Source organism: Arvicola amphibius, chromosome 7, assembly GCF_903992535.2.
Source record: "Arvicola amphibius chromosome 7, mArvAmp1.2, whole genome shotgun sequence".
NCBI classification, from domain to species: Eukaryota; Metazoa; Chordata; class Mammalia; order Rodentia; family Cricetidae; genus Arvicola; species Arvicola amphibius.
Genome location: NC_052053.1, coordinates 136,037,926 through 136,065,691, shown reverse-complemented (window position 1 = coordinate 136,065,691; position 27,766 = coordinate 136,037,926). Strand labels below are relative to the sequence as shown.

At 41.5% G+C, this 27,766-nt stretch overlaps 1 protein-coding gene across 1 annotated transcript in view; it reads right to left on the bottom strand.

The window, feature by feature from the left end:
- Hdac9 (histone deacetylase 9) overlaps nt 1-27,766 on the bottom strand; it is a 617,997-nt gene that overhangs the window by 196,199 nt on the left and 394,032 nt on the right. The window contains exons 12-14 of the mRNA XM_038336352.1: nt 26,662-26,842; nt 17,196-17,329; nt 1,753-1,873 (exon numbers count right to left, since the gene is read on the bottom strand). Of these exons, the coding sequence (XP_038192280.1) occupies nt 1,753-1,873; nt 17,196-17,329; nt 26,662-26,842 (436 nt within the window). The remainder of the gene's footprint in view (nt 1-1,752; nt 1,874-17,195; nt 17,330-26,661; nt 26,843-27,766) is intronic.

Sequence of the window (27,766 nt, the reverse complement as noted above, 5' to 3'; positions counted from 1 at the left end):
GAGAACCTGGCCATCTACTGAGAGCTGGAGCTGATGGGGATCAACTGTACTGTTCCTCTGCACACAGGCTCAGGGAGTTCTAAGTGTTGCCAAAGTGGAATATGGTGGCTGGCTGAAAGGCTTCAGAGAATGTGGCCCCTCTGCACTGCCTGCACTGGGGTAGCCCATACTGGAAGTGTTGCCTTGATCAATGTAGTTATCTGTAATTCATAAATATAGTATATTCATAAAGTATAATGTTGTCCAAGTTCAAAGTTCACTTCATTAACAAATCTCTTTGTTCTTAAAACATGGAATGGTGGTTGCTAGGATGAAATGGTGGTTGCTAGGGAAGACTGCACACATCAGTCCATGCTCAGTAATGCTTACACGCCTGAGTGAAACATTTGTATGTTCAAAGTGTGATTTCACCCAAAGGACAGGGACCTGGGTATGGTGGCCGGCTCTTGAGATGCTGAGGAGGGAGAACCAAATAGCTCAAAGCCAACCTAAGCCACACACATAGACCCAATAAAAAGAATCAGAAAAAAATGATCTAAACTATAGATGTTTAAATCGATTTATCTGTATTCGTGTATGTCATACATGAATTTAATTATACGAGATAAATTTCTTACCAGAACCAATTTTGAGCAACATTTTTTTCTAAAAAACTGAGGAATATCTTTGTTCTTGTTCAGTTTAGTTCTCCTGAGATGCCAGGCCTGTCCTGGTCCACACATGAGCAGGGACACACTAGTGAAGCCGTGCCCTCATTAGAGGGGCTTGCCACTCATGTAAGAGGGCCCGGGGCGTGTGCAGCTAACCCGGTTTCACTGCTTTCAATGCTTCCCTATGAGCACCATATTCTTGCTCTGAACTGCTTAAGGCCGTTAACATAAATTACTTTGAAATAGTGTCGAGTTATGTAAGAGAGTTTGATAAAGTAAGGCTGATTAATAGATTTCTTCAAAGGAAAGAGGCAAGTTTCCAAGTGTTTCTCTTAAGTTAAAACTGTAAAATACAATTATTTCAGCATATGTTTCCAAGTTAGGTATTGTTATTCAATTATAAGAGGCTATGAATAAAACACAATTTTCTACTACTGTTTTGCACTAATATTTTTCCAAAAATACTGCTTCAAGTATCCATACCAAGTCTCGTTGCTTAAATTTTATTTTAAAATCTGATACAGTTTTAGGGGAAAAAAAAATCATCTCTTCATGGAAACAAATTACAACCATTAATTTTCTACTTGCAGCATTTACTGGAATATTTAGTTTTCAGAAGTACAGCAAGTATTTAATGGACTGCATTAAGACCTCCAGCTCTCATTTCAATAAGGCACTCTGCTATCTCTCTGTGTGGAGCTCAGAAATAAAAACTGAAAGAGAGAAAACAAGGAGAAGGGTAAAAAAAATCCTTATAAAGAGTGTGAAAATGTCTTATGAGCTTTCCATTTAAAAAGATGAGCAAACACACTTGGCAAACTCCAATATTTCTACATGCAAAAGCATTACCATGTAACTGCTACTCAAATAAAAGTTAATTTAAAAATAAGCCCTCCACACTCGCCGCGTCATTTTCTCATGCAGGATTCTCTTGATCTGCACTGGCTCTTCTGTCTTACACAACTCATTCCAGGCAGCAACTGCTGGAAAAATTGATTTTTATTTTGTCACACTGCTTGCCAAGTATTTTGAGCTGACACCAGCGTTGACTAATGGCAGTGGTGGAATGTGCTTTCTCAGTAGAAGGGAGGCCTGTACAGACCTAACAGTGTCCGGGAGTCCAGCTTCTGCCCGTCCAGGGGGCTGGCGCCGTACAGCAAGGAATGATGTTCAGAGTGAACAAGCTGTATTTCCTCCAGGCTGGCTTTTCGACCTTGAATTCGCTGAAAGAAAACAACAGCAATTTACAGTCGTCCACTGGCAACACTCGGGAGAGAATGAGACCTCCAGTCGCATTTACAATGATTAATAACGGACTCAGATTCATCATGCAAGCATGAGACATAGTCTGCTTGGTAAAGTACAATACCAAAAACTGGAAAATGAGCAGATGCAAGATTCAGATAATAGGCATCTGATGACATAAAACTTATTCTTTTCTGGCATAAAAATAAACTTATAACAAAGAAATTAGCAATTGACTCTTCTGTATAAAGTGTCTGCTCAGGAACAAACAGGGGTCACAGTTTATATAATGAGCAAACTTATTGCCCTCTCGTGTTTCATTGACCTGAAGGAGATGCTGAAGGAAGGATACGCTTAACATCACTAAATCTGACTGCACTGGGATTTCACTATCACAAACATGACGATTACTTCATGTGTATGCCCCTCATGGTAACCGTACACTAGATCAACATTTCTCAAAGTGTATCCAAAGAATACATACAGCTCAGAGTCTGGTTATCAAAGGATACATACAGTTCAGAGTCTGGTTATCAAAGGTCTGTACTGTGTCAGTGTAGAAATTTGCAGTCAATATTTAGAAACTTACAAGGCAATCTGACTGTAGTTATTTTTTGTGTTTTAAAACAATTTTTTTCAAGTCCTCAGTCTCGATTTCACTCTTAAAATGACTCATTTAATATATTTTATAAAAGTCTTAGTCGGTGACGGATTTGCAATTAAATACAAACGCTACTGATAATTTGAGACAATCTAGACTCAGGCTCAGGAGAGAATTTCACTCATTCTAACAAAGAATTGACCTTCGTAATTGTCAAAACAGTGCATTAAATTAAATCTCAATTAGCCGACGTGTGGTCTTCCTGACATCATTTCTCTGTTAGTATCCATGAACCTGATAACAGTTGTTCTGACATACGATGTTAATTCACCACTTTTGAAAGCTGCTGTGCTCCCTAAAGCTACACAGACGACATTAATGCTACACTCAGACCACAAGCAAACAGCAAGTGAACACTGAGGCACAGAGCTTTGGTGAGATTTAAAAAGAATCCATTCTTCCATGTCGCAGAGGAAGAAAGGAGCACCAGGTAAATTGGAAAAGCATCTCCCTAAGGACCAGGACAAGGCCATCTTCAGTCTCCTGGGTGTAAAGGGATGAGGCTGAAGGATGGCCATTCAGTGCTGATATATGGTTCACTGAGAGGGCAAGCTGGAGAAAGGGCTGCATAGTGACCCTCACGTTTTACTGTGCAGGAGGCAGCGCTGTGCTTGTCATTAAAATAGATGATCAGGTCATAGTTATTCACAGTTAGGGAGGAATGGCAGGGGCCACAGAGTAAGAGAGCAACGGGAAGCAGGAAAGACCACCGTCATGTCGCAAATAAACAAGCAAATACTTAGAATACTTAGGAATTTTCTTTGCTATACTATTGAAGTTTCCTGTTTTCGACACTATCATTCAGCATTATATAAATCTAGTTTACAGTTCTAGAAAACTATAGAAGGATATAATTTAGAGAAATTATTCCTAAGATGAGAAATCTAATATGAAAGATTAAGAAAAAAATTGGAAATGATGAGCCTTTGCTCGGATTAAGTCACAAGCATCTGCTAGCAGTGGGTGAATGGCTGCTAAACATGAGGTTTGGAAACGTTTATGAAAGCCCAGGACAACTGAATAATTAGAACAACTAGCAAAAGGCAAAACAAGTAAGAGAAAGTTGAAAGTCAAGAACTCAAGACAGTTTAACAAGGAGATTTCAAAGGTGGAAACCATTGAAACCCTGGTAACTCCATGGTTTGAGTCATCTAAAACTAGAATGAGAAGAGATCAGAAAATCAATATATCCAATAAATCCTAGTTGCATAACAATGACCACTTAGAAAGGAAACAACAGCCTGTCCATAGACACATATGATATATGCAGATAAAGTGGAGCAGCAACACATTAAACAATGTCAGGTATTTCTGTTGTTTTTTAAGTATTGGAGATTGAGCCCAAGACCTGTATACTAGGCACTCACTCTACCTCTAAGCTCCATCCACAGCACTCTAGATGTCAAGACAAGGTCTTACTAAGTTGCCTAGGAGGACCGTGACTTGCAAAACTCTTGCCTCAGCCTGGGATTACAGGCTGCGCCACCAAGCCATGCTAACAAAATCAACTCTATAGTTGATATTTAGACCCATGATTTGACTATTTTATCCTAAACACTTATCATGTTCCTCCCCCTCCTTTCTTGCTAAGATTTTTCTGTACATTGAATTTTTGCCTCTGGTATGAAGTGAAACATCATCATAGTGTTTTTATAGCTGGTCACATACATGTTCATAATATATACCCCATGCTTGCCTCAAATGTTTTTCTTATTCTTCAGTGATTCAAAAAGCATTCTAGTTGAACACCCAGCCATGTAGCAAACAATAATGTGTAACAGGATTTAGGATTCCTAGTAGTAGTAACAATAGTCACTCAGTGATGGCAATCGTAAAAAGACACCTACTGAATCCCACTAGGGTAAGACTCCAAACAGGCGATACGGATCCAGCCGGGCTCTTACTTTGAGTTTCCACTTCTATTTCATAATCTATTCTTGCGTCATTATTTAAATTCACCACTGTAGATAAGTTTTCATCTTGATAACTCATTTGACACAAATGTTGGATACATCTGGCTCTATCTGTCTGTCTATCTATCTATCTATCTATCTATCTATCTATCATCTATCTATCTATCTACCCATCTATCATCTATCTACGCTGTTTGAAAAAAATAATTGTATTCAATATAAGGAAGCAACCATTCTTTTCCTGTGTTGTTTGCTTTGTTATTTGAGTCACCATCCTCCTGCCTCAGCTTTGTGAGTACTCGGAAGACAGGGATGCTCCATCACACCAGACAGGAAGAACTGATCTCCTGACAACCACTTTTGTTTCTCCCAGCTGCAGGAGAGGAAGAAGCGGTAGAAGCCAGCCTCTGACAGGTTTCTCACTCTCTAGAGGAACTAGGAGAAAGCATAGCTTGGGAGTTTTGTCTCTGTGGGCACCTAGTAGACAGCTGAGCGGAGAGTCCCTGGTTTGCCATGCTCTCTCTCGGAACCACTGGGTGGCTCTGGCTCGCCCACTCTTCTCAGATGCCTTGCACGAGTCACCATCAACTTTCCTCAGACTGATAGCCAGTCCTTCTCATTTTCATCTACTCTTGCACTTGTTTAGGCTTAACTGTAGATATTTTTATCTCATCCTTTCTCTTTCTGTTTCCCACGTGCCCTTTATTCTTCATTTTTCCTCCAAGATGCTCCCAAGAGCCAAAGGTCAAGAGCATAATGAATCACAAAATGGGACAAAGTGCTCTGTTCGTTATGATTTAGGGAGATGCTGGTTCTATTCTCAGAGATAACTAACTGGTCTGAAGGATGGCTATGTAAACTCTTTTATGATAGTCTGATCCAAAGTATTATTAAGAATTCTGAGCATATTGGGACATTTAATGCATTTAAAAGATATGGTTTATCCGGGGAGCTTCTTCATGGCACCCAAACATAGGCCTAGATTTTTGCCTATACAGGCCAAGCAGTAAGTACTTACAGTGCTTCTTATGTCTCTCTAAGCCTGTGTTTATTGCTCCACTACCATTCTTTGTGTCTTGTCTTCAATCAGTGCCCATTGAAAATCAGGAAGGAACCAGTGCTTAATGAATACCTACTTTGCAATTATGAGTGTATTCTGATTCAACACAGATCCAAGATAGTTTCCATTCAGATTGGAAGTTTGACTAAAATCATGTAAAATGACGGTATCATTGAGTCTCACGCTGCACCACGGTTCTTTCCTAAAGAAATAGTCTTTCTGAAATAAAGCCCCTTAATGCAACGTGATTACAGAAAGAATGCTCTGAACATGATCTCCAAAGTCATACTGTGACAGGATAAAACATGGCCTGCCCACACCCACCCACACACGGAGTGCACACACGGTATAGATTCATATGCTTTTCTGCCAAGGAGTAGAGAAAAAAGGAAACGGTTCTATTCCTTCCTCTCCTGTGTTCAAAGGCTGGATTGAGGCCAGTGTCCTAATCAGTTCTCATTGGCCCTGGAGGAATCAGAACCTTTTGTAAAATATAATAAAGGGCATAAAATCATGATAAAATGCATGAAAAAGCAGTGCCTTTGGTTAGGGAACTAGAAATAATTTGGCAGAACAGATGGATTGCATTGGTTTGGTATTATTGAGGACATGAAAGGGCTTATTCTGCGGCAGTTCCAAACGAAGAGAAAAATGTCCAACTTAAATTTGACAAGTCAAAGTACCTGCCCTCACTGGGGGGAGGGGGACTCCATTTTCTTTAATCATTTTCAAAGTATGGACATATTAGGCAAAATTATCTACCGAAGTGTCTCAATTTCTAAGAAGATTTCCTCCATTATTTGTAAGTAGAAGGATGTGTTTATATGGCTTTTTCCCTGAGAACTCCACAGAGCTGCAGAGAGTCAGAGTGTGTGGGGGAGGAGCTGTAAGTAGCTTTAGTTGCCTTCGACAGCAAATGCAATGTCAAACAGCTTCAGCATGGCCCACTGATCAGTCTTAATATAAGTTTTTCTCTGGATACAAAAGAAGTATGCTCTCGCTATTTACGCACAAGTATATCTCTTTCAGCAGTAAGAGGCTGCAATCAGCTGTCTAGCTATTCCATTCAGACTGTTTGTAAGCCCTCCAGCTACTCCTGCAGCCCCTAGTCGCCTGGTTCCCTCAGAAATTTGCTTAGAATAGGGAATGAGGTGAGGAAGAAAGCAAGTCAGCAGGTATTCTTGCTGGGTTTTGGTCTTTTTTATTGGTTGTATGGAAACAAAGAGGCTTGTAATTGGGAGTCCCGAATTCCAGCCCTAACTCTCCTGTGTCATAGGTGACATTAGCGACCCACGAGGCGTTTGCACAGGCCCTGGTTTCTTCATGTCAACAACAGAGGTTGGATAAGCTATTCTGAAGTTTATATTCATAAGAGTGATAAGGTCCTGTGTGAAAACAATAAAAACTACACATTTAAAACTTAAAGCACACTTCACTGTGATTTTCGAATTTGCCTTGGGGAAGAAAATGCAATTTCAATATATGTTACTGTGTTTGAGGCAAGAGAAGAGGCTGGGGGTGAGGGCGTTTGCAACAGGTATCCATCCCTTTCAGAAGCCAAAGTTTACAGATAAAATCATAGTTTCCCATAGCCGGTAAGATGGTTCAGTGGGTAAGGGTACTTGATATTAGGCCTGACACCCTGGGGTCCACATTGTAGGAGAAAGCCTACCCTAATGTCATCTCTGACTTCCTCCCCTACCCTCCACAATAAATAAATACACTTTAAAAGAGTGTTTTTTAAGAATACATATTTTTATATTATGAGGGCTTCAAATAACTTTTCCCTCAGTCTTTTTTGTTTGTTTTTGTTTTTGGTGACAGGGTTTCTCTGTGTAACAGCCCTTGTTGTTCTGGAACTAGCTATTATAGACCAGACTGACCTCAAACTCACAGAGATCCACCTGCCTCTGCCTCCCAAGTGTTGTAATTAAAGGCATGTGCCACTACCACCTGGCTCACTCAATCTTTTTTTTTTAATTTGGAGGATTATGTCACTTCTGTTTATTTATGCTGCTTTGGGTACTACAGATTGGATTCAACACATGGGCAAGTTCTTTCTGAACAATGGCCCCTTTGTGTCTCAAGGAAATAATGGTAACTATAAGTGTCTCATTCCTATATCCATGATCTATGTCCCTCTTTCTGTCCACCTTGTTAGCCTTGTGCTAGAAGCTGAGTCTGTGCTGCAGTTATTCTTGGTTGCCTGTGGGTCCAGAGCATTTGACGAGGTCTATTGAGGTACCAGACAGAACTCTCTCCAGTGGATTCTCAAGAACAGTCTACATCAAGAACAGCAATCCAGAGAAGGCAATGTGTTCTTCCCACTAACACATTACTGGATACTGGAGTAACTCACATTTTGGACAATGAGACATGAAAGAAGGTTAGGAAGCTCTTTCCTGTCTTCAACTTGCCATTTAATTCAGTAATTATAATTCAATTAAAATATTTTTAAATGTTCAAAACCCCTTCAGAGAACCGGAAAACCCCATTTTAATGTAGAAGTCTTCAGAAATAATGAACATATACAGTACCTGTTTTTAATTTTTATTTACAGCAAGTTCAAATGGTTATGCTCACCTGGAAATAAGAGGGACCCCAAAATATGATCCCTTACTTTAACTGTTCAATATTCATAATTTTAAGAAGAATCTCAGAATTACTTTTTAATTATAAATAACATAGAAGTTTGACTTAGAAAGCTTTTTCAAAGCAGTAAACATGCATATAACAAAGTTTCTCTCAATGAATATTTTGTGTTGTTTATACACTGAAGCTTTTGGAAAACTGAAAGCTATATAACTGATCATTCTTTAAAATCAGATGCAATGCTGCTATTTGAGAAGCTCTGACTCAGTTTCCATGCCCATGCAGAGAGGCAATTAAAACATTGTTTTAATTTTTCCTTTTTCCTTTTGATTTTTGTTTTTTTTTTTCTCCAGGCTAATACTTACTGCTTTGCAGACATTTTAAAATTCGAAATCATAAAAGTTCATGTGCAAGTGAACAAGCTGCAAGTGATTGTTGTGGCCATCTGTCTCGGCCCAGTGTCCTAGGATGCACCAATACTTCTGGAAACAGGGCATCATGTGCCCCTTGCTCACACCTCACACCTCACACCTAGCTCACTTACAGTCTCTCCAAACCGCCATATTCGTAAGAGACAATCCCAGCCTCCTGGCATGAGCTTGTTACTGCTTTGTGGTTGCGTTCCAAGGCACAAATATATCTAAAAAAATTTTTGTGGAAACTAAACAAAACAGTAAGCTGTCGTGTGCTGCCACCTAGGTAGAGTGCTCTATAAGACAAATGTTTAATTGGATTTCCATTAACTAGCAGGATTCGTGCTTTGCAGTCTTGAAGTCAAAAGACCTGTGTGCTTCCAGAGTTTCTCCACAGAGAAATTATTTCCTAGTGTGGGTTTGAAAGGAGAATTTTAAGTTCAGTTTTGTGTGCAGGAAAGTGTGTCAGAGGTCCTGTCCCCAGGCTGCTTGGCCATCGTATGCTTTGTCTACCAAACTCAGTCTCCGTTTGAGATGTTCCAGAAGGGGCAACGGTAGCTTGGTTATGTCCCAGGATTATTTGGTAATTACTTTGTGTTGGCACCAGAATAAAAGAGTTAAACATTTCAGCACAGTGTGTTGCTTGGGTTTTTTTTTTTTCTTATGAATTTAGCGAAACAAAGTTATTCAATATTAGTCACAAGGAGGCAATGCAAATCCCACATAGTATGCAATCCAACAAAAGCATTATAAAATGTTATTATTCTCAAAACAAATGTGAGAGTGAGCAAATGTCTGTGGGTGGCTTGGTGGGGCTGGGAGTTATGGAAGCTTCTGGAAAAACAACTACAAGTGCATCTCTAACAGATGATGGGTTAATCTGCAACTTTTTACCCCACTAAAGAGTACATTCTCTTCAGGAACACAGGAAAGCAGGGTACCTAATCAAAGAGCTTATTTCTGAAGAGGACTCTAAATAACCCCTCTGGATCCATTTTTCATGGTGACCCAAAATGTTGCTGGTTTTGTTTTTGCTCCCAAGGGAATCACTGACTTAAGTATGAATGATTCAATAGGGGAAAAAATTAAATAGTATTGGCATGGAGGACTCCTAACCGCCTCAGCTTTTTAAAAAACAGTGCCACTTCATGCCAAAAAAGGTTAACCCATGTAACCACCGTGTTCTAATATAATAAGGATCTGTGTTTTCCCTGGCGCTAATCAGGACTTGTCAGCAGAGCCAAATCACACTATAGCCCACAAGCAACAGCAGTGTGTCCACCACAACATCCCTGAGTTAAGTCTACTAGTAAGGCAGGACTGTACATCTCAGATGAACTCCATAGCAATTCAGATTTCAGACAATTCCAGTGAAGGAAGCAATCTGAACAAATATCCCATCTAACACTTTCATGGAGACATGGAGGACGCAGTGATCAGTGAGGTTAAATGACATAAGGCACACAGATGGCTAAAGGCACATTCAAGGCTAAATGTAATAGTGACCTATCTCTTTTGAGGAATCCATTTTGGTTAATTTAGAAAACTAACACTGGCTTTGCAGATCACACTTTTGTTTGGAAAGAAGTAATCCTTTCAGTGTCTTTAACGATGCCTTTTGTAAGATATTATTATCTTAGGTATAAAATCACCAAGTCTGCTGGCTAAGAAGAGCTGACTGTACTCTGTCATCAGCAGAATGGAGGGTCCTTATCTTCTGTCCTGGGTTAGTTGTAACTTCAGCACAAAATGAAACCAGGACGAGAACAGGAAGGAGGGCAGGTTATTCAACTATTGAATGTAAGGTCTGGGGTACTTTCTCCTCGTTCTGATGCATAGCATCACCTGCTCTTTTATTGGCACCAAGAGAGCCTTCTGGTGCTGTCAAGACAGTGGAGAGAGGGGCCACAGTCTTTCTTGATCATTTTCTTTTCCTAAGCTTAATCAACAAGAGTCTTAGTAACTGCAGAAATGTAAACCAATGAAGATGCTCTAATTATATTAGTGTTTGTGTGAACATTTGGCCAGCGCCTGGCTTTTCTCCGTAGCCTCCTCTGAACAGAGGTATCTAAAAACTCAGATGCTGATAAATACCAATGAACAGGTGTCTCACTGTCACCAAGGCATGGTGGTCATTCACTGGGTCACTTGGGCACACATTTGTAACATGATGGGGACCAGGCCTGCTTGTTTGGGTTTCTGTCCCGCCCAGTACCCCACAGTCAGCAAGCCTCAAAGAAATAACACAGAGATCTCTAAAAGTTATAAAGCTGATTGGCCCATTAGCTCTAGCCTCTCACTGGCTAACTCCCACATCTTGATTAACCAATTTTTCTGATCTATGTTAGCCATGTGGCTCAGTACCTTTTTTCAGTGGGGCAGATCACATCCCGCTGCTTCGGTGATCTGGGCAGGAGTGTGAGGAATCAACTTCCTCCTTCCCAGAGTTCTCCTGTTCTCATTGTATCATTTCTATTTCCTGTCTGGTTTTTCCACTTTTACCTCCTACCTGGCCAATCAGCGTTTATTTAAAACATGATTGACAGAATACAGACAATTCTCCCGCACCACACATTAACCGTACAATTTTTCTGTCCTTAATCCTGGCCTGCAGAGTAAAAAACACAGGGGTTGGAGATCAGCAATCTGTGTTTGACCATGCCTAGGGTATTCTGACATAAACTAACATTTAAGATTTCTGTTTTTGGAAACGCATGTTGATTTCCAAACATAGATGTTTACAATGACCTGGAGAGAAAATGGTATCTCCCAAGTGTCATTTTTAAGATTTAGACAGTGGAAAGGGATGTGTTGCCATCACTTGGGGGCATCTTACTCCTATTTGGTGCCCTTTTCTGTGTATGTGAATATATCCTGTCTCTTGTGAGCAAGTAATTTAAGAGGACATTGCCATGAGAAAACATTGTCATAAAACATTGTATTTTTCAGATCGCTAAGGAAATAAAACACCCTCATATCAGACCTAGTACTCAATCCCTAGGGAAGCAGCCCTTCTGAACTTTTCCATGAGTTCCCAGGGATTACGAGGTGGACAAGGAGCTCAGGTGTAACTTCCTGTCGCTCCCCACAGACACTTTAGAAACACTGCATTTGGTTCCCTTTACTCAGATCTATGGTGCTCCTTATTAAATAGTCACACCCACCAGGCCTGCATCCCCAGCTAACTCTGGCAGGCAGATTTTTCTCACTGCTTTTGATTCCAATTGAAGGTCCAGAAGCAATAACTAGAAAGCCTTTTAGGGTGGTAGGTTACCTTCTCTTTCAACCAGGTGAAAGTCCTGCACACCCCACCCCATATAATGGTGTGATGTGGTTTTGTTTTCTTTAATTGCTGGGGGTTTTGTTTATTTTTGTTTTATAGAACAGAAATTTTCAAAATAGTTTAGTATGAGATAGAAAGCTAATATATTGATACATTCATATAAATAATTAATTTATTTAAAAAGAGTGTAAAGAACTCCATGAAAAGAATGTATTCCTGCAAGCGTACTTAGTAAAGACATGGCTGAGTATGCTGAAGGGCTCCTCCACACAAGGCCGACACTCAGCAAGCACAGGCAGCAGACTAGGTAAGCCTGATCTGCATGCAATCAAGAACTCTGGCAGACAGTTAGGAGACACACACACACCCATCTTGTAGCCCATTCAGAAACAGGACTTTCTTCTTCATAGGGGCCCTTCAACATGAAAGTTGATTCGGTTTAGTTCTTCTTGGCACCGATACTCCAACTTAGGGTTGTCTTGAAAGTCTTCCCGGGACCGAGTCTGTGGGTGCTGAGTCTGCAGCATGCATTTCTCACTCCTGCCCTCCACAGAAGCAGGAAGTGCTGTGCAGGGCCAGGGTGTCTGTGGGTGGCATTGAATGGTTTCAGGTTTTGAATACAACTGAGTGGGTCAGATAAGAAGCATGGGTTGAATGAGTTTTAGGCTGCGTGTTGAAAGGGAACAGGGGCTATTCTTCTGATCTTGAGTGGATTTAGGGAAGATCAGGACTCAGGGAGTTAGCATGACCCTAAAACACTAGGGGGTTTGTGGTGGAGCCGTGGGTGATGTATTGGGAAGTACGGACTTGGGGGGTGGCCTGCGGCTAGCCAGTGTTTATCCAGAGCTCACACTGCATGGCACAGTATACTCCCCTGGTCTTTAAGAACCTGGCAGACACAGTCCCTGAGTTCTTGAGCAATTGAGGTGCCTGATGAATTACACAAGGAACACGTGACGTGACCTTGGAGTTTAACAGAACACAGACTGAAGGAGGGAAGAAGAAGAAGAAGAGGAAGAAGAAGAAGAAGAAGAAGAAGAAGAAGAAGAACAAGAAGAAGAACAAGAAGAAGAACAAGAAGAAGAACAAGAAGAAGAACAAGAAGAAGAACAAGAAGAACAAGAACAAGAAGAAGAGGAGGAGGAGGAGGAGGAAGAGGAGGAGGAGGAGGAGGAAGAGGAAGAGGAAGAAGAAGAAGAACAACAACAAGAAGAAGAACAACAAGAAGAAGAACAACAAGAAGAAGAACAAGAATAAGAGGAGGAGGAGGAAGAGAAGGAGGAGGAGGAGGAGGAGGAAGAGGAAGAGGAAGAAGAAGAAGAACAAGAAGAAGAGGAAGAAGAAGAAGAAGAAGAAGAAGAAGAAGAAGAAGAAGAAGAAGAAGAAGAAGAAGAAGAAGAAGAAGAAGAAGAAGAAGGCAAAAAAAAGAAGAAGGCGACTGTCTGCCCCTCCGGTCCTCCTCTCTGGGATGGAGACGCTTCCTGTCTGCCATCCTTGGAGCCTGTGTGATGAGGGGGCAGAGTGGCTGTGCTGCCTGCTCTTTGCATACACCAGGTGAGGAAGCCTCGCTCCCTTGGTGGCCAACACCTTCTGCCTACATCTGGGTCTCCAGTAGCACTTTTGTCCCAGAGGGTATAAACTGCCTGCGGTTTCCCCCTCACATCCTACGAAAGGGATTGCAGACTCTCATCTCTTTCTGCCTTGTTAACGAACTCTTCCTTGTCTTTTCCTTTGTCGCCACTGTTGTTTGTTCTTTCTCCATCCCTGGGGGCTAAGCTGTTCCCCCAGCCGCCAAATTCTGATCCTTCCCTGTTTTAACCAAATCCTAGATGGGGGAGAAAATGCTAGGATGCCAAAAATAATATGCTATGCATTAGGAGATTCATAACAGTTCCTAAGAGTCAGGCGGCCTGGGACGGGCTTGTGCCCAGTGGCGAACTCCTTCTAGAAACGTAGCTTTCAGGAGTTGCTTTGGTTTGAGCTGTCCCCAAGGACTCCGCGGAGAAGCAGAGCACAACTAGGAAGCAGCTAACCTTGAGGTTTGTGCCCACCAAGACAGACTCCTCTCTAGCAGCTAGCCAGGCTGGGTGGGGGTATTCGCAGCTCCTCTGGAGCTCCTGTGGCGAGCAGGATATCCCTCAAAGGGAGCTTAATAGCTTTCTTATAGTCTAGCTCTTTGGGGACTACCTGTCTTGCTTGAGAGCTGTAGGACTAAGATTGGATGGCTTTCACAAAGAGGGCAAATGAGCTTTCTCTGCATAGGCAGGCTATGGGGACAGCACTGGGAGGAACACACCTGCGCTACCTGTTAATTTGAGGGTTACCTGCCACAGTGATGCTTATTTAACAAGGCTGGAAAAAAATTATACCTCTTCTTTTCATCTTTTGCTTGTGGCATTTCCTTCTGTGGTATGTATCAAATCAGGCTGGGTTGTATAACTCTAATTTGTGTGGTTTGAAACAATACAGTTGTATATTTGAGGGACTGAAAGGAAGACTGGCCAGAAAAGAATGATTATAATACTTGAAAATTTTAAGGTCAGTGGGAACCGTACTACATTCCACTCATTCCTACATTCCGAGTCTTCTTATGTGCAGTCTTCGGGCAATAAATCCCAGGAACACCACGACCAGACAATGCACTCAAGTCTAAGGTCGGCCCTTGGCATTCCTCGGAGAGAAGCCAGCTGCTACAGGGCACACCAGAGACCCGAATGCAGAAAACATGTAGACGGCAATGCCTAGGCTGACAGAGGACCAAGCAGGTTCAAGGGTGAGTCACCTAGGCACATGGATAAGAGCGTGCGTCCGTTCAGATCAGCCTACAGACACCCCACACCTCCTCTTTCTCCTACATCATGTGCCCCATAAGGGATATTTGAAGGACCGATTTGCTCCCCCAAATCACATTATCCAAAACCATAAAATCTTTAAAGATAACTCTAAAATTAACCAAAGAATATGAAAGCCTTTTGCCAAATAATGCGGGTGCCAATAAGAAAGGATAGGTAATGGTCCTTTACTCGGGACCAGAGGAATAAACCCAGCTGACTGTCCTTCATCTCGCCTTTTGTAGGAGAAGGATCCATTTGATCAATAGTAGAAACTATTCTTTTGTTTGTTTGTTTGTTTTAGAGACAGAATTTCTTCTGTAGTCCCAGCTGCCCTGGAATTCACTCTATAGACAAGGCTGACCTCGAACTCACAGAGACCCGCCTGACTCTGCCTCCCGAATGCTAGGATTAAAGGCACGCACCACCACCGCCTGGCTGTAAAAACTTTTAATATGAAAAGTGTTTGATAAATCCATCACAATCAGACAAATAAGTTTGTGACGCCAACGCTGACCACACTGCTCTGGGGTGCTCAGTCACAACAGCAATTGCTAAGGAACTGCAAGGCATTACTATTGCCTTTATGTTAAAGGATTAATACTTTTACATCACAGCATATATTTTTCACCTAATTCAGCCTTCAAATGAATGAGCAATAAATAACTTTGCATTTTCTAAGGGAAGGAAAGGACCAGACAATTTTAAGTCATAGAATCAAACATACTCTTTCCGCTTCAGAATTTCTCTCTATGCATCTACATTTCTACACGTAAGTATCTATCTATCTGTTTTATTATTATTGCTATTTTTTTTAACGCATGTCTTTCCTCTGTCTTTTTCCATGCTAGAGATGAAAGGTTCTCTAACCCTGAGCTATGTATGCCCCAGTCCCCTTTTCATTTTGAAATTATGAGCCAGGTTTTCATCTAAGTTGCCTAGGCTGACTTTGAATTCACCCAATAATCTAATAAATGCCTAAATTTGTGATCTCCTGCCTCAGGCCCTGGTGTAAGAAAGGCCAAGTTACAGATTTAAACTAACTTGGATTTGAGTGGCAATTTTGTTGACTGCATTTTGGGCGGTTAAAAACAATGTACTATTGTGAGTTTTTGAAGATGTCTTTGGGAATGATAACAACAATATATAAATTATAAATGACTAACACAATCAACACTGAAAATATTTGCTTAGAACTTACATGTTATGCAAATAGCCAGATATAACTTAAAACTCCTAATATTGTCTTTATTCCGGCTGGAGAGATAAGTCAGTGGTGAAGACTAAGTTTTGTTCTTACACAGGCTAGATTCCCAACAGGTGACTCCAAGCAACCTATAACTCCAATTCCGGAGGATCCAATGCTTTCTGGCCTTTGCTGTCATCTGCAAGCTCAAGGCGTGTATGGACTCATGCAGGCACAGACACCCACAGAAATAAAATAAATAATAACAATACTAACAAATCTTAAAATAATTGTTAGTTTACTGAAGTATAGTGATTTTAATATGTTCTTAATAGAACAGTGTTCTCAGGCCATAGTTATAATCAAAGGCTATTGATCTCCCCAGACCCTAACCCCAGAAAATGAACACTATGTTGAATTCTTTTCATTGATCCACAGAGAAGCACAACCACCCCGATCCAGCACGGTGGGATGCTTATCTGTGAAGACAGAGATGCTATTCGTCATGTGAGCCTTGTCCTGCCAGAGTTTGGCACTCTAGAACACAATGTAGACATGGCAAATGAAACAAAACTTCTTAATCAAGAAATACTACAACAAAGCAAGAAAATATATGGAGAATATTGATATTTCAAACTGGAATATAAAATGCTACTGGATTTTAGAGAAAACGGAAATTTAGAATAAATAAACCAAACAGCTGCTACTCATTTATCCCAGATTTTGTAAATTTTAAGTGACTTATTCTGAGTTATTTTCATCTTTCTTTTTAACCTCTGAAAGCCTAAAGAAGCAAGCTTTTTAAATGGGCCTGGGACTTACCAGCAATCTAAAAACATGAGCCTAAAGGAATATTGATTAAAATCAAAAATATCCGAACCTATCACAAAATTATAAAGGTCTCAATGAGTCACTTCAATAAAAAGGAGAGACTTGCTCCAGTGAGAACTGTCAATCTTTAAAACCTACTCATCCCAGCTAGGCAGAACTGGCAGGGGCCTGCATTACGAGCACAGTGCAGATGACAGACAGCAATGGCTAGTATTTAATGCTTGGCAAAGAGTTTCTCACGTTAACTTGGTTATCAGTGCCCATCTGCAATAATTATGCTATGCTCCACTTCCCACAATAAAGTTGGGGTAAAACACACTGCAGCGATGGATAGCCACTCTGTCCACTAAACATGGAGAACCTACTGTGCATCCAGCCAATGGACAACTGGGCCACTTGTGTCTCAGACACATCGTCAATCAGTGTTTGCCCTGCGTGGTTAACATTTTTCTACTGCCACTTGAGTGACTACTAGCCTCTTCACGTGATTTATTTAAGTAAGTACGAGAGTGTGGCCAATTCAGGATTACCTCACATTTATTTAGCAGCCCGGTTTCTTGCAGCCGTGACCAGATGCTCTGTATCCGCCCAGCGTGCTCAGGGTGGGTGGCGGCATTGCCACAGATGCACCGGTGTCTCAGCATCAGAGGGTCGTAGGCAATCCCTGCGAGACGGAGAAACCACAGCAAAGGTCGAGTGACGCAGGGCCTTGTTGTGCATTATAAGACAAAACGCTTACCCTGAGGCCGTTCTCAAGGCCGAGTCAGCTCTTTAGCCTCGCGTCTGAAAACCTGTGCAAAAAAACGCACACCATGGATGAACCAGTGCTCAAATCTTAGTTCAATAAGTACGTAAAGTGATATAAATATGTGTATATATATATATATATATGTGTGTGTGTGTGTGTGTGTGTGTGTGTGTGCGCGCACTCATAATAGTAACATTCATATAAGGCAGTCTTAATATATTTCTGTCAAGGACTCTGTGCTTCAGTCTCACGGGAATGACAAAGTTTTCCCCCAAACCAGGCTCAGAAGAACAGCAGGACCTTCTGGTCTTAATATGTACGTTACGAAAGATTTGTCTGTAGCTAGAACCAGTGTGCACAGACACTATCAACCGCAGCCTCCTCTTCAGCAGCCTAAAACTTCGGGAATTTTTCATGCCCGACAAGAGGCTTTTCTATAATGTCTCCCGTAATATTTTAGCCAGCAATACCAGTGGGGAGCAGCTGACTCACCAAGTGAATGCATGTCATTGACAAGAGCACAGTCATGTCAAGGGCTGGCCCTCAGCTAAAACCAGTGTGTGGAGACAGTGTTAAGGCAGCTTTCTCCCCCTGGATGTGACTCTGTCTGCAGAAACTATCAACATTACCCCTCCAGGATGGCTGCAACCAGAGATTGCTCGGCTAAGAGACCTTCTGCCTAGACTGGCTAGCTACCTCCTCATTCAGCTGTATACAGCAAACCCATTTCCCACTCAGCTGTATACAATGAACCCACCTCCTCGTTCAGTGCTGAGTCTTTGGGCTGCTGCTGCATCTCCATCAGAGCACACAGCCCACCCAATCCCAGTCTATCTATAAGGGGGTCTGTGTGTTTGTCCTTTCTTCATGCCCTCATAGACCCTGTCAGGTCAAGTCCAAAGATGTGGAGGTCAAATCAAGTCCAAAGCCATGCAATGCCAATTGTAAACATTATAATATTGGGAAACTCTTGTCGGGTTTCTTTTAGAAATGAGTATCAAATATAGTGCCCACACTATAGATAACAAAATTGAGCGTCAGAATTTAGTATATGTGATGTTTTAGTTATATCCAATGATGAAAAAAATATGTTATTAGAAAGTTATTAGTGAAACATAATATGGGATTTTGGTTGGGCAAGCCATAATGTTGTTTACAAAACTGTCTCTTATTAGAAATGGTTTAACTGATCAATTATCTTCTGATCAATGGCAGCTGAATTGCATTCAGAGTGCTGGGTGGATCAAGTACCTATAATAAACACTGTTCAGTAACTTACAAGTGCCACCCTTTGATTTGGTATCATAAAGTTGACTTAAACAAATTTTATTTTCCCTTTGACCTACATTATTATATTAGAGAGATGTTACTGAAGATGTTCAAGCATTTTCCCTTGAGTGTCCTAGAATCATGCAGAAGAATGACATCTGCGTTTTCAAACCATGTGGTAAAAATTATGTCTGTCAGAAAATACTGTTTTACTGTTCCAGATAATATCCATTCTTAAGACTCACTGGCTTCAAAACCCGCTGCCTGTCCCTGATCTCTTGGAACATTTCTCAGCCTGGACCTCTCTTCCTAGCTGTCGACACACACACACTTGCCATCTGGATGCCCACATCTCCCCTTGATGGCCTCATTGCTTTTCCTCAATGCTAATGGCTCTGATTTTCAGTTCTTGGTCTTAAACTGCACTCTGTGCTCTTCATTTTTACAAGGGACTTCAAGATCCTTTATTGCTCACCGCAGAAACCTTGATGTCCTCTTGATATTTCCTCGACTCCAAAGGCGTCTGTTTTCCCTCTCAAACAGATCTAGAATCACTCACTTCTTACCTCCTCGGCTCAAACCATACATAATCCAAAGCACCATCCCTTCTAATCTGGACTCCTGAGATAACTGGGGACTAGCTACTTGACTTTCCTTACTTCATCCCGCTCCATGGTAGCCACTTTGCTCACAGACTTCCCTTCACTGAAGAGAGTGACATTCCATAAATACAGCAGAGATAAGTCCCTTCCCTGCTCTTACTCTCTGTTCACTGGCCTCTCCTTTCTACAACAAAGGCTTTTCTTACATTCCTCTGAGAAGGTCATAGCCTGCCAGCTCGAGATCTTTCTAGTGCTGTTAAATCTACGTGCAAGTCCTTCCTCGTCTGCCCCACTCGCCTGTCAGCTGGCTCCTCCTACTTCATTCTTCAAGGCTCAGTGTTGAAGTCACCTGCCCAACATAATACCACCTGAGATCTGTGCATCAGATCTCCCCTACCGGTGAGCCTGCTTTCTCTATGCTCCAGGGACTCCTCCAGAGCGTGGATAAAAATGACATCGCGGTATATTTTTGTCAACTTTATGTTTTCTTTATTAGACAGTAAGATTTACAGAAACACAGACTGCAACTGTGTTACTTAAAAACGTTTGACTTCCCAGTTCTGCAGTCATGTTTGGAATGAGGCAGCTCCTCCAGAGTGCGCTGGGTAAGGGAGGGGAAAGCTCAGGTGAGGAGACCCAGGAAGAAAGGGTCAGCATTTCTGTGACACAGCCCTCCTTGATGAGTTCGGCCAGTAGGTCTGCTCGAACTCTTGGTGTGTGCACAACCTTCTTCGCTGATACAGTGCCCTTTGCATCAAACCCCTGATTTTTCAGTCCAAAAACATTTCTTTGTCCTCATTTTATATTTGTATAAAAAATTTTGCACATTTTCACTGTTTTAATTTTGCACAAAATCCAACATGAATGAATATTCTTTTTTATTCTTTTTTTTTTTAATTTGGTTTTTTGAGACAAGGTTTCTCTGTAGCTTTGGTGCCTATCCCAGAACTAGCTGGGATTAAAGGCATGTGCCACCACTGCCCGGAGAATGAATATTCTTAAATGAAGTAAAAGGAAAATGTTAAAAAGGGCAGGAGAGAGGTGGGCAGCAAGGAAGGCTAACATGCAAAACACAAGGTGCACATGTATGTCTTGATCGTCGTCCTTATCAAAGTGGTTTATGAACTGCACCACATACTCGGAGCTGTTTAATACATTTTCAACTTCGGTTATACACTATAATAAATGATAAAATAATATGGAAATAAGAAGCATAATATCTGCCTGGCTAAAATTGGTCCATTAAAGAACACAAAACATAATCGTTCATGTTACTTAATTGCTTCTGTTTTTCTTTACAAACCCAAGCTCATATAGATAATAAATGTTCCTCTTTCAATTTTTTTGTTTTTACAACACACACTGTCAAGAAAGCTAAAATGATGAAACCAGCTGTGGCCGCTGCTAAGTCTTGCCCGGTACCTGGAAACTGTAACATAAGTCCGGGAGCTCTTGCCCCGTACCTGGAGACTGTAACATAAGTCCAGCAGCTCTTGGAAAGGCATTTGAATTTAAGAGGAGATAAATGAGCCCTGGAAGCCCAGCACTCTACTGCCTCATCTTAATGACATCTCGATGAGGTGCTAACAGGTAGACAGAGAGGTGACATCAGCCCAGCCTTCTCGGTTCCCTTCCTCCTCTTGTCCCTTCCCCAGGAACACTGACTCAGAGGCTGAGGAAGCAGCCTGCTGTCCTTCCTGAGAGCCACGTGGAACTGACCTTTGCTTTACTCTCTGTCCCTGCTGGCTACCAGCTGAACACGATCTCATGAAAAATGATTATGTAAAAGTCTTAAAAACCATTGCCTGTACTTGAAACCGCAGAAGAAAGCTTTCGACAATGCAGACACACACACACACACAAACCCCACATACATATATACTGTACACTCTATACTCATACACATACTGCATACTTACTACACACACTCAACACACAGATACACATACCACACACACGTGTACACACACTACACACATACCACACATACAACACACACAGACACACACACCTGCACATACACTACACATACCACACACACATATTATACACATACCACACATGCACACTACACAGAGACATACACACATACACAGACAGACACACACACACATACTACATGCACACACTACACAATACTTATATACACACATACACACACATACATGAACACTACATAAACAGACACACACACAATATTCACAGACATACACAGACATAAACACACACACAGGCATACACACACAAACAAAACTCATAAAAAATTTGGATGGTTTTGATAAATTTGCACTGTGTTTTCTGTCGGTTTCAGCTTACTAAATGTGATGTTGTATTTGAAGTAGCAAGTGTATTGTCTTCCATGTTCCTGACTATTGCATTGCTAAATGACTTATTAGCCAGGTAATTTGTTCATGTCTACAGAGCAGTCTCAGTCTAGTCAGACTTGGTTTAGTTTAGCTGAGTTTTTAGGGTCAATTAAAAAACTTGAGTTTAGACAAACACTTTAGATAAAGAATTACCAATGTGATTCCTAATTCCTGGCATTCAGTTTCTTATTTCACTTCTGGTATCTTCCTGGAGAATCACACCTTCTCAGGACATCTGTCGCTAGCATAGTTCCGGGCACCACCCTGCATCTCTGCTCAGAAACACGTGTTCGTATGTAACTTTCCAGTGTGTATCACATCCATTTTACCATGTTTAACTCATGATCTAGCATGAAAATGAGACAGACACGAAATAGCCACTTGAAATGCATTTTCAAACTGTGAGTAATAGTGACGGCAAAGGCTGTGCCAGTCAGAGACCTCTTAAAAATAGCAGCTGAAACATTTTTAAAAGACAAAATGAGAAGATGGTAGGATTACTAAACCGGGTAGAGGGACCTGGGGAGCCGTTTCATAGATCCCGTCCAGGAGGAATCCAAGACCTTATGGAAAATGATGCCTTTCAACTGATGCGTCCGAATGTTTACCTTGTTCTTCTTTCTGAAGTGACCAACAGACAAGCTATCCACATATCTATTAGACTGCGTTAGGAATTGTCTGTAATCTATAGGTGACGTAACAAACTGCACACACATGCAAATGCACTCCATTGCATATTAGAGACTCTTGCATCCTTAGGGGTCTGGAACCAATCTCCCGCGGGCGCTCAGAAAGACTCTATTTTGAAACAAGTGTCATTGCTGACAACCTGCAGGCAGGCGCACGGTTGCTGTAATTCTTTCTGTTCATAACCCCAGTCTACCCATGAGCCTATTTGCCTTGACCTTCTCATTTCTACACACTCTTCAGAGTGTGCTCTTCCTCACATCTGTTATATCTTTTCTTGGGAACACATAAATCAAGCACCAAGTTATTTAATTTAAAATTTTAGATTTTACTTTATGTGCATGATTGTTTTGCCTGCGTGCATGTATGCACACCACATGTGTGCTTGGTATCCACAGAGGTCAGAAAGCATTGAACCCCCTGGAGCTGGAGCTATGGATGGTTGTGAGGTACCCTTTGAGTGTTGAGAAACAAAACCTGGTCGTCTCTTAGCTGTGGAGCTGTCTCTCCAGCCATGTAATATTTAATTATTTGTGAAATTTAATATTTAATTATATTTAATTATTTGTGAAACATAATGTGTCAATGAGCAAATTATGTAATATCCAAAACTAACTTTCAGAAGATTTGGTAAATTGCATGTTTTTACTAGTTGAAAATGTTTTTTTTTATGATTCATAATTTGTGTTTTTTAAAATGATATTATCAAAGTATCAGGTAAAAAAATGAATTGAAGAATTTCCAGCACAGACTTCTGAACTAACTGTTACATTGCATGAATCGAATTAAGTGCTGACATTCAACTACAGAGCCAAGAAAGCGTTAACCAGCATGTAAGCTGGCAAAAGGAGAAGCCAAATGTAACACAGATTTACTGGAAAAATGGGATGATTTTTCTATATTCAAGAATGAGTGAGAAGATAAAACCAACATGGACACAAAGAGAGAGTGGGGAGGGAGAGGGTGGGAGAAAAGGACGGGGGGGGGGGGGGAGAGAGGGAGGGAGCTACAGAGAGACAGCCTAAGAGACTATGTCACAGAGATTGCAGAGGAAGCCGGTCACACTTCCCAGCTCAGTGGTCATGATCTACTGTAGACTGAAAAACAGTATTTTAAAAACTGCTTTGGCATCTTCAAATTCAAAAGTCATTGTTCTAAAAAGATGTATGTATAATTTTTTGTCTTGTTAAGAAGAAATTTAAGAAGAAGGAAAATACTGGAAATAAGTACAACCATATCTGAACTGATTCTCTTCGCAGATAATCGCCAATTCGTCTTCTGTGAACGCATATCAATGTCCAAAGGCTTTTAAAAATATTCGTTTATTTTTATTTTACATGTGTATGTGTTTTGCCCAGGTGCTTGTCTGTACACCAATATTCCTCCTGCAGACTGCAGAGGCCAGAAGGTAGCATTACATCCCCTGTAACTGAAATTACAGACAAGTGTGAGCTTCCATGCTGGCTCTTCTGGACGCGCACCCACGGCTCTTAACCCCTGAGCCACATCTCCAGCCCCAATGGCTGCGTCTGTACACTCCTACAGAACCCACATCAACTTACTCACGTCTCCTCCAGCTGCTCAAAGGCTCATGTGTTTACTCTACTTGACGTGTTCCAGTCACGTACCTGAGTGCTAGAGTTAGCGAGAACAGAAAAGTCGACCCGTTCCTCATACATTCTCCTCTGTCACACAGTCCCCAAATCAACAGTATTTAGAGATTTTGACAGAAAACAATCAGTGTATTACAAGGGACTACACTAAGTCTTCTGGGTTTAGTGGGAAAAGAAGGTTTTCTTGATGACATAGCATCCTAAAGACCTTTGAAACTGCAGGGATACACTGAAGTCAGCTGACCAAGACATGGCTTTCATGCATGTAAAACCAAAATGGCAGCAGGCAGAGAGAAGGGGAACTTAGCAGTTCCCATACTGACATGCTTGCGTACACTTGCTTTTCACTATTTGTACTCTTCAATACGCATTGATTTAATGTTCTAATTATTTTCACGACTTCTACAAACATCAGTTTAGTTTCAGCACCATGATTCTATTTCAAATTCACCTCTAAGTAAAATGGGAGTGGTGTAAAGAAATAACTTATTAGCGTGGACTAGGTCCTGTAACCTCTGGACCAAAGGAAGAGGCTGTCGGGCTTACAAGTGGCATGGGAGAGAGACCAGTCTAGTATGTTATGAATTTTTCATTGCAACAAATACATTCAGTGTAAATTCACAGCTATTATCCTATAGTGGACAAACTCTGTGAGCCATGGCTGAGTCTTGGATTTTGTGACTGGGTCCACTTAGTTGAGATAGCTCAGTGGTTAAGAGTACTGCTTGCTCTTCCAGGACTTAGGGAAGACCGCAGAAGGGGAGCCAGAAAGATGGTAAGAAATGATCAGAGAAACGAGGGCTTTGTTGTGAGACAGTTCCCCTGGGAATATCAGAGTTTACATCCATATAGTCTCACCAACATGAATGCCTCCACACTAGCTACACAGAGACAATAGAAACAGATGTGCTTACAGGGGTTGAGGAAATCCCAGGAAGCCTCAGTCCTGCACAAAGAACCACAAAGCAGCTAAGGGATGCTGAGAGTGGGAGAAACAGAAGGATTTCAGGGCTAGAGAGATGGCTATATGTTTAATAAGAGAACCCCTTACTCTTTCTGATAACCTGGGTTTGGTTCCCAGTAACCACATGGCTAATGATAACTATCTAACTCTGGTTACAGGAGGATCTGTAGCTCTCCTCTGGCCTCTGTAGGCACCAGGCATGCATGTGGTACACACACACACATACACACACACACACACACACACACACACACACACACACACTTACACATATACACATGCACACACACACAAACACCAACTCATACACAAATACATACACACAAACACACATATAAACACACACACATAAACATATATACACATAAACACACATACACATAAGCATACACACAGACACACATAAACACACACACCATCACAAACACTCACACACATCGGGCATAGAACATTAATACACATAAAATTAAACAAATAAATATGGGAAAAAGCATTACAGTATATATTTGGCATCCTGGTTTTGAGCAAATTTTTCTAACCCTGGGACTAGCACAGGTGTGATTGATGCCAAAGGCTTCCACGGACACTGACAGCTGTCAGGTGCGGGCTTTGAAGGATCTCTAGGAAGATTTCTCAGTACTGCAGGAATGAGGAAATCTGGGTAGAGGCTGCTGACATGGCAAAGGAAATATGCCTAAATTATAAAATGTAATATGGGCATTGCTGCCTTTTGACATAATCGCTTATCAAATTATCTCCTATATACACTCTTGAAAGATATCTATCGCCAGTTAACTAACCTGGTCAATCCATTAACTGATTTCTAAAGTAAAAAAAAAATGATAAATCACATGAAGGGTTGGGAACACGATTTTAGAAAAGGCATTTTAGTATGTCCAAGCTCAGAGGTCTGCAGGAGGTCGTAGATGCCCCATCACCAACCCTGGATCCTGAATAACAATTTAAGAGGAAGTCTAACAGACATATGTATAAACTCTCCCTTGCTATAGCCACGCCATAACTCTCATGGAGCATTAGTATCTTCTATTTGCTCAGCCACAGTGGGAGAGCAAAAGTATGGACCACGCCCCGTTTTTGGCTTGTGTCTCAGACCCACCCTTGTTCTGGACTTACAATTATATGCTTGTTTTGTCTGTGCTCAGGCTCTTAAATATCAAACACGGTGGAAGTCAATGAAGATGGTGGTCACGCAGCCCACCCAGAGGCACCATAATGAATGGACAGGTAACCACCATGCATAGATCAAGCAAGGCTTGCCTTGGGACCCTTGACTCCCATGAGTCATTTGTGTGGGAAGTCAAGAAAAAGAAAACAAAACTGAAGCAAAACAACAAGAAGCCAATGAGGAAAAGATACTCTTCAGAGCCAAATGAGGACGCCAAGCATCATAAATTTACTTGCGGCCAGTCTCGGGGAAGGTAAGCGTCTGCAGAACACTGCTGAAGAATGTGGTGGGGGGGTTTCATTTCCAGGGGGATCCATGCACCTGTTGATGAATTTTCCAGGCCCTTGAATGATAACAATTTATGAGGCTATTAATGCTAAGCCCAAGATTTATCAGATGTGCCGTTTGTCTTGTGACCAACATAACCTCATAAAATTTGTGTTGCATTGAGTTAAAAATGGAGCATTCTGCTATCAGAGTTATTCAGAGCATTTAAATCGGCTAATCCTACAAGAACTGCGCATTTCTCCTGCCTATTAAATGGTCTTTAGGGATGCCTACCAGTGGTAGAGGCGGGCTGGCGGGGACAGTCTGCTGTTGAGTGAGGTAACGTGGAGGCTGCAGGGGAGGAATGGGTCCTGGAGAGGAGGCCATGCTTCTCTGATCCATCGATGCCAACCGCAGCTAGCCGAGCCTGGTGCACCGAGAGCCCGCGTGTGTGTGAGGACTCCAGCAAGGGAGGCTGCCAAGGAAAGGGGAAAAGAGAAAGAATGTGTGAGCCCAGCATTGAGGAAGACACTGAGAGCAACATGTCAACAAAATAAGTTCATCAGGCCAGGGACATAAACAGTGTAAGGGGAAAGGAACAGAAAACATAGAGAGATGGGAAGAAAAATCAAGATTTGGGTCAAGATCAATTGATCCATTCAACAGATGTTTGCACACTGACAGCCATCCCTGCAGTCTAGCTAGGAAAGCAGCAATGGCCGGATGAACTGATTCCAACTGCCAGTCTGAACCGGTTGAAGGAAACAAATCTTTAAGTCCAGTAAGAGCATCCACTCACTCTTGCCTTCTTTAATACCAAGGTTTTGAACTCAGCCCTAGAAGGCACTCTCACGAAAGGAAGAACCAGTTAGCCACTGTTAGACTAGCTAGGAAGCTTGATTCTGAACTGTGTGCCCTGAGTTTACTTCACTGGTGTTGTGGGGGAAAATCTTGAGCACTCCTGAAATTACCAATTAGATGACTATATTTTGACACCTTTCAGATGTCATAAAATGGCATAGGATGGCAGAGTTTTGTCATAGTTTGAAGAGGAGAATATCAATGCTATAAAATCCCAAGTGCCTTTTAGAGATTCTAACATTATTTTTGTACTGATCAAGTTATTCAGTCAAAAGACCAACTCTTAAAAGCTTCGAAGTATCATTAATTTGGTCCTTTGTGTAAAAGGACAATCTTTAAAACACAGACAGACAGAAGACAGTCTGTAAAACACAGATAGTGGATGGTCTGTAAAAACCAGACAGACAGTGGACAGTCTATAATACCCATACAGAAAAGGACTGTCTGTAAAACACAGACAGACGGTGGACAGTCTATAATACCCAGACAGAAAACGGTTGATCTGTAAAACCCAGACAGATGGTGGACAGTCTATAAT